Source organism: Fusarium coffeatum (assembly GCF_003316985.1).
Source record: "Fusarium coffeatum strain FIESC_28 chromosome Unknown BRIP53273_contig_104, whole genome shotgun sequence".
Taxonomy (NCBI): Eukaryota; Fungi; Ascomycota; class Sordariomycetes; order Hypocreales; family Nectriaceae; genus Fusarium; species Fusarium coffeatum.
In genome coordinates, this window is record NW_022157897.1 from 66,485 (window position 1) to 73,759 (window position 7,275).

At 48.2% G+C, this 7,275-nt stretch overlaps 5 protein-coding genes across 5 annotated transcripts; 1 reads left to right on the forward strand and 4 right to left on the reverse strand.

Moving 5' to 3' along the window:
• Positions 1-360: 360 nt before the first annotated feature.
• Positions 361-882, forward strand: FIESC28_04765 (uncharacterized protein; the record flags this gene model as incomplete). The annotated part of the gene is made up of 1 exon (XM_031158912.1): positions 361-882. One exon carries the CDS (start codon positions 361-363, stop codon positions 880-882), a length of 522 nt encoding a protein of 173 aa, XP_031017049.1.
• A 126-nt stretch (positions 883-1,008) lies between these two features.
• On the reverse strand, positions 1,009-2,154 carry FIESC28_04766 (uncharacterized protein; the record flags this gene model as incomplete). Its single annotated transcript, XM_031158913.1, has 2 exons — positions 1,009-1,761; positions 1,813-2,154. The coding sequence occupies 2 exons, from the start codon at positions 2,152-2,154 to the stop codon at positions 1,009-1,011; spliced, it is 1,095 nt and encodes a 364-aa protein (XP_031017050.1).
• Positions 2,155-2,561: 407 nt separating this feature from the next.
• On the reverse strand, positions 2,562-3,773 carry FIESC28_04767 (uncharacterized protein; the record flags this gene model as incomplete). The annotated part of the gene is made up of 5 exons (XM_031158914.1): positions 2,562-2,583; positions 2,634-2,780; positions 2,839-3,059; positions 3,111-3,548; positions 3,735-3,773. The coding sequence occupies 5 exons, from the start codon at positions 3,771-3,773 to the stop codon at positions 2,562-2,564; spliced, it is 867 nt and encodes a 288-aa protein (XP_031017051.1).
• A 431-nt stretch (positions 3,774-4,204) lies between these two features.
• FIESC28_04768 (uncharacterized protein) lies at positions 4,205-5,974 on the reverse strand (the record flags this gene model as incomplete). Its single annotated transcript, XM_031158915.1, has 1 exon — positions 4,205-5,974. The coding sequence occupies one exon, from the start codon at positions 5,972-5,974 to the stop codon at positions 4,205-4,207; it is 1,770 nt and encodes a 589-aa protein (XP_031017052.1).
• A 46-nt stretch (positions 5,975-6,020) lies between these two features.
• On the reverse strand, positions 6,021-6,833 carry FIESC28_04769 (uncharacterized protein; the record flags this gene model as incomplete). Its single annotated transcript, XM_031158916.1, has 2 exons — positions 6,021-6,135; positions 6,595-6,833. The coding sequence occupies 2 exons, from the start codon at positions 6,831-6,833 to the stop codon at positions 6,021-6,023; spliced, it is 354 nt and encodes a 117-aa protein (XP_031017053.1).
• Between the last annotated feature and the right edge of the window lie 442 nt (positions 6,834-7,275).

The following is a 7,275-nucleotide window of genomic DNA, read 5'->3' on the forward strand; positions in this document are numbered from 1 at the left end:
AAGACGGAGGCAGATGGATTACTGGAAAGGTCGTCTCTTAGGAGATTGAATGATTTATGACAAGATATCACAATATAGAACTTTAAACAAATTATATACCGCGTTTTCTTGATAAATAAAAATTGAGTTGAGACCATTATCACTGATTACTTTCGTTTTGAGAGCTTCCTTTTGTGTCACTCCTTCATTGCGTTGTTTTAGCCAGCTCATCGAACCAAGCTCACAGGGCGCAATTGACATGTGTGATTCAGAGCAACGTCATCATTCCAAATCTCATATAAACTGAAGCAGATCATCCATACTCAACTCTAACACACTCACTTCGGCATCTCCATCTGATCCACAATTACAGAAATCACCATGGCATCAGAACTACGGCTCGAGGGTGGATGTCTCTGCGAATCCGTCCGCTACAAGATCACCTTTCCAGCGCACCACGATCTTGCCAACGATACTCTGGGGTGTATCTGTCAGTGCACCCAATGTCGCAAGCAAACAGGCAGCTTCTTCCTGGCTACGTTGACGGTCCCTATCTCGGCCATTGAGTGGCAAGGCGACTCTGAGAACAGAATCAAGAGATACAAGAAGACGGAGACAATCTCCCGAGGCTTCTGCGACACGTGCGGGTCGTTTCTCTTTTGGCACCCCGATGGAGAGGACATAAGCATCGCTACTGGAAGCCTTGACCCCGCTTATCTCATTGGTGAAGGCGGCACGGGTGGTCGTGTTCCTGCGGAGGGTCACGCAAATCAGATATTCGGCGGTTGGTTCAACGTCGAGTTTTGTGAGAGTGAGATCAAGGGTGTTACGGACGACATGCCGATTCTTCACAAGGGAAAGCGATGTCAAGGCGACAGTTCCAAGGCCTCATCGGACAATTAGTCGCCAAGAGCCTAATGTCACTTAATGCTACCGTGTATCATCATCATTTGGGCTGCTCTATCTCTTAATGAACAGGTTTTCTGCTACACAGTAAACTCTGGCCGTGGATGCCTTAATCAAAGTCGACTATTCCCTGTCTCTATAGTTCTTCTCGTCTTCAGCACTCGCTGGCGGTGATAGAGAACGTGGACGAGGTCGAGGTAGAGGGATCCCTAGCTGTGTATTGATCCGTCGAATCGTTTCCCCAATCTCTGGGTAGTCTATCTCATCTTGCGGTCTCTTGTTGAAGATCCGCCATTGGAAGATATCTAGAGGTTTTCGTTCCCAAATATCTCTATAAATATGATGGTGCGTCAGTGCCCTCGGTGCATCAACGCGTACACGATTGTGTTTGTCTGATAGTATTGGAAGTGGTGATGGCAATGACGCCCCTTCTTCCTGAAGAAGGAGGTCAAATAGGGCTTGCTGCTGTTCATCTCGAAGTTGATAGACCCGTATTGTTTGGCATTTACGACAGGAATGGAAGTAGATGTTAGGAATCTCACTCAAGTCGGCGGGACGTCGTTCGAAAACAGCTACACCACCCAATATTCGATCTTCGGCCCAGTAACCGACCATATCTACCACACCCTCAGGATATATATCATCATCTTGGTACCCGTGGTGGGTAAAAAGAGTAGGTCCAGAAGGAATGTCCAGCATGTCGCCGACCAGGGGCAGTCTCCAGTCTGTGACAGCATCAATGTCACCTTCGTGTAGTCGGTGGTCCGCTTTGAATAGCAGCACAGCAATCTGATGTAAAGAAACGGCTACCAGCTCTACAAGCATGGTACTGAAAGCCTTCGAGCCGGGCTTGGAAGTTTCAAAGATCCGGATCGTCTTTGATTTAATGTTAGGAACCAGAGCATCACTGGGTTTCAGTGAACTTACGTCAGGATTAAACTTGAGCTTTGCAGGTTCCCACTCTTGGTAATATTCCTCGGCCAACTCCAAGGCTCCGGGGCACAACGTCTCATGATCATCAATAGGGTGATCTCCTCCAATGCCAGTGATTCGTCGATCGAAGGCAACATCCGCGATTGGGAGGCCATCAATAATCTGTGCGTAGGTAAATTTCGCTAGTTCTGTACCGAGGACATTCCTGATAGCGCTGTCGAGAACTTTTCGATGGCGATCAGAAGCGATTGACTGAAAAGCCACACGTTTGTTGTACGCATGGCCGGCTACGTCGTGGAGCTTCTTTGTATGTTTTACTAGGTCGTCAGGATCCATCGCCAACGTAACACTCAAACTGCGCGGAGAAAAATGTACTGGCTAGTATAGGTCTTAGAATGGTGAAAAATGTCTGTGATGTCAAGGGTAGGTTGACGAGGGGAAACCACATGGGGTAGGAGTGTTTGAGCGAAGTGCATGCCTGGTTTCCAAGGGCTGTATTAGCGAGCGCTTCGCCTTGTCTTTTGATTGGCCTACAGTTGAATGCTGAGCATTCACCAATAGCGTGAAGAAGTAGCATGCCTAAGTTAAATACCTAGGTATATAGCATAGATTATTAGTTTTCTCGCTCGTAGTCACGATAATCAAGCCTTCTGATGTCCAAGAAAGATTCAATTTAAGTTCTGGTCCCAACTTAGCCCCAGGGGCTCTTTCATATCTCGAACTTTGAAGCGACACTGAACAAACTACGGCGCATCGGTAGGGTCCCTATTGATTCATTAGCCACAAATTGGTTGACCATCCCGCACTGTACTCACCAGTCAGTGACCAAGTGCTCATCCAAAGCGTCCAACGCTTTCATATCGCTTTCTGAAATCTCAAATCCATCGACACTTGCATTCTCGATCATGCGCTTCTGCTTAGTAGACTTGGGCAAAGTAATAAAGTCATGCTGGAGACCCCACCTAAAACATTGTTAATCAGTAAAGCTTTTGCTTCAGGATCTAACAGGTCTGTTCTTACTTGACGAATATTTGGGCTGGAGTGACAGAGTACTTCTTGGCCATGTCGAGGATGGCAGGGTGATCCATGCGCTCGGCGCGGGCTAGAGGGGCATAAGCTTCGATGGCGATGTTGTACTTGGCGCAGGTGGCGCGGATGCCTTCTTGGGTGTTGAAGGGGTGAACCTCGATCTGGTTGATGACAGGGGGGATGCGAGGGTTTGAGGCCATCAGCTCCTCGATCTAGGGGACGTTAGCTATCTTCTGGAGCTCGTGGGAGCATCTTAGACTCACATGACCAGAACCAAAGTTGCTCACCCCGGCAGCACGAATTTCACCCGCGTCAATGGCATCCTCAAGAGCCTTCCAGCTAGTGAGTCTCGCTTCCTTTCCGCCGTAAGGGCTGTGTAGAAGGAATAGATCGATGTATCCCAAGCCCGAAGCCTCCACTGACTTCTTCACCGATCGCCTCACCACATCGTACGAGTCGTCGCAGCTGGCAAGCTTGGAAGTGTACCAGATATCTTCGCGCTTCAAATCGGACTTGTTCTCGCTACTAGCGAGGAAGTCACTGATAGCTTTACCAGCCTGACGCTCGTTTCGGTACATTTGCGCACAGTCAAATGCGCGGTACCCAGTCAGAAGGCCTTGGCGGACTGCATCGGTGGCTTCCTTGGTGGACATCATGTAGAGGCCGAGCTGTACACGGGGGATGATGAGGCCATTGTTGAGCTGAACTGCGTTAGCTGAGATACTTCAGAACAGCCGATTCCTAGACTTCGTGGGATCAGGAGACATCTGGAGCCTAAGACCGGTCTCAACTCGCATAGAGTGACCACATTCTTTCGTTCCTTATGCTTTCGACGTTGGGTTTGATATCTTGACGCGGGGATCATTCGCCAATTGGGTGATCCATACCTTAGCCGTTGCGGAGAGAAGTGACGGTTGCGATGTCATTTTGGCGAGTATTTTTCTATTCATGAATGTGAAAGAAGAAGAAATCGATGGTGTTTCAATGATGTCAGGAGCAGTGATTTGAAGAAGTAATGGGTCCGACTTCGCTTGGTGCAGAAGCGGGGATGACGTAGCTCCAACGTCGGCAGATAACGAAAAATGTTAGAGCTTACGGTCCCAGAATAAAATCGGTCCAAAGGTAGCATTGAATGACCAACTTATTATGTCTCTTATACTCTCGACAGTCAACTCACGGAAAACATTATGGAAGACGTTTCAGTTGCACGAATACATTTCTTTACATATCAACTCATTCTGCAGCATGCTCAGATGCCTTTCATTTCGCAGTTATGAAATCACCTATTTACATCGTCGGCATTTTTCGCGCTTGTTGACCATCGATTGTTGTCATCATCATCATCACCAAATCGTCATTATTCCTCTGCAAGCATCTTCTCCACTCTTCTTCCGACGGTGACACTCCAAACGTCAACCTTATTATTCCACAGATTGGTCAGATAGAACGTAACGGCCATAAGAATAACCCATCCGATCGCATAACCGCCCATCTTTCCGAAACTGTCAAACAGTCGTGGCATGATCCAGAATCCCAGACTGTGCAGAACAGGGCCATGAACAAGATACAGTGAGAAACTGACCTTGCCCAGATACTGTGGAAATCGACTTTCGAGCATACGAACGAGGACTGGACTGCGCATGATACAGGCGACGAGAAGAACCGCACCCATCGCCTGGTAGAACATCCATCCGGACAGCGGAATGTAGTACCTCGGTACCCAAGTTGAAAGATACGCGAAACCAGGAGTATACTCGGCACCAGCGTCAGGGTAGGAGAGGAAGTAAAGCGCCAAGACTATACCAGCCCACCTCAACGCCGTTCCCTTTGTCGTCCGCTGGAAATCCACGGCTCGAGCTTTCGCGCCAGCAGCTGATGGCGGCTGTTCAGAGGATCGACGGATGTCGTGCTCCGAGAGCAGCATGCCGCCCAAGAATGTCGCCATGTCCCAACGTCCAAAGATCAAGCTGTACGCAGACAAGCAACTGCCGATTCTCGTTCGCCACTTGGCCTTCATGAACGCCGTGCCGAGAAGGAAGATGTAGATGAGCATCGAGCCGCGAAGTTCCATTGGAATTGTGAAGGTGTGGGGGTCGTAGCGGGGATGATAGTGGCCAAAGTTGAAAGGGTTGGCCCACTCAGCATAGGAGCGTGTGAAGTTCTTCATGGCGTATGTCAAGTTGGGGTGGATGAAAGGATGCTCTTCCCACGAGCCGCCCATCTGAACCCAGGTCAAGTTAAGAGGGTTCGTAGCATTGGTGGCATTAAGAGATAGGTCCAGGTCTTCATCGTAGTAGCTGAGTGATGCCAGTCGCTCCATCGCGGACGAATCTTCCACTAGCTTTGTCGTGTTGGTGTCGTTCTTTGGGAACTGGGCTTCGTACTCGGATTCTAATGTGTAGAGCTGAGATGGTCCATAAGATCGCGTAGTGTGGTTAACACAAAGCAGCATGTCGGTCCATTCAGTGGTGTTTCCCAGTGGGTAGCCAGTCGTGTTGCGCAGGTATGCGGTGGTCTCGAGACCCAGATAGTTCGCAATGCCTGTTGCACCTCTAACAGCAGTTCCATTGAGGCAAATGTTGCTCTCGGCCAAATCGGCATGGGTGATAGTAGCGTTGATGTAATGAGAGTCAGGGCCCTTGTAGATGGAGAATTCGGACTTGAAGACGCCAACCTGAGCTAGCACAGCCACCAGGAACATGCTGATAGTGGGGGGGATGTAAAGGCGAAAGACCCGCCTGAAGACGGAAGATGCAAGCTTCTGATAAGCAGTATCAAGCTTGCGCTCATGGATCAAGCGGAGGATATGGCGACAGATGACATATCCCGAGATGGCGAAGAAGATGGCGACCATAGCACGTCCGCGATGCAAGAGACAGATGATGGGGAGCGATTGCCAGCCCCAATAAGGCTCAGGCGCACGTGGAGGAAACGCGCCATAACCGAGCATAATAACGGGCGTCCATGGCCAGAAAAAATGGTAGTTAAAGACGAGGAGGCAGGCGATACCTCGAAGACCGTCGAGACACTTGATCTTGTCTCTGTTGAGTCGTGAATTTGGGGCTGATGAGAGCTTATCCTCGTGCTCAGAGCGAGGCAGCAGATCCGGCTGTTGCCCTTGGCCCATGATGCCAGACTGAGATGGTCGTGATCTAGCGGTCGGGAGCATTCATTCAATCAATCGCGCGGTGGTCGAGATGCGTGATGCGATGCGATGCGATGCGACTGGGGATGATGACGGTCGAATTGATTGAAGGGAGGCTGTACAGAGTGTCCTTGATAGCACCCCTGTCACGATTAGCTAAGGTGAGATCTGCATGGGGTTAGCCGTTTTTGTTGTTGTGCCACAGTTTTTGCGGAGCCACATCACCGACCGAGATTAATGTAGGGTAACGAATTAATGAATAACGCGTAATGAACGCGTCGCGTTGAAGCACGATCAATACTCGAGGGATACGTATACTGACCGGAAACATGTGTTATATGAGCACAGATTGTTATGGCGCAGTCACTTTTGATGATATATGGTCGTTGAATCGCGACGTCGATTGAATGTTGGAAGTTGATTGAGAAGACCAACAGTTGCTCCTTCGGCTTACCTTAATGGAATGAAACAGCAATTTTTCAGGCACTGGTCACAAGCAACTCGGTATGAGAAGGTTGAATTTTTTATTTTGGGTCTTGATCCATCGAGCAAAGACTGTAGCTTTTTAAAAATCTATCTTAATTGATTTCACAACAATCTACGATATCTTCTCAGGGCTAAAGTACTTCCAATGCTCCGTCAAGTCATCGTCTAACTTGTACATCTCTCCAATGACAGAATCGTCTTCTGCGAGGGCTTCGGTGTCGGGCTTCCGCCGGATTCTACACTCGCACATGGTCTCGGTGATGTCGCTGATCTTGCCACAAATCTGATCGTTGACCTTGTTCTGGCATTTCCACTTCTTGTGGTCTTTGCGTATAGTTGTTTGTGTGTTAGGCATTTTGAATGTCAGATTTGGTTGAGTACCTAAGTATATATAGTAAACAGTAGTATATGAGAGAAAGGTTTCTACTGTGCTTTGTGGCTTAATGTTTCGAGATATTTTTGGCGGAAAGATTTTGAAGATTGACCAACGCGATATTTATAGTTGCCAAGCGGCTGTGATGCACTGCATTGGATCCTATGATATGAAAAAGCCTGTGTATCCATTTCCGATGGATCAGAATTCGGTAGAGGTGTTCGGTTACATTGTGTTTGAAGTGATGTCCATGTAGCTGTGAATAATCACTGAACTACGTCTGCATATGTGAGCTGTGAATAGAACAAGTGCACACATAGATAAAATTGAAATGAACAATTGTGAATAAGAGAGCAGATACCATCAAGTATCTGACGAGAACAACAAGATCAACTGGAATTATGGAGACTTTTACTAAAAAAAA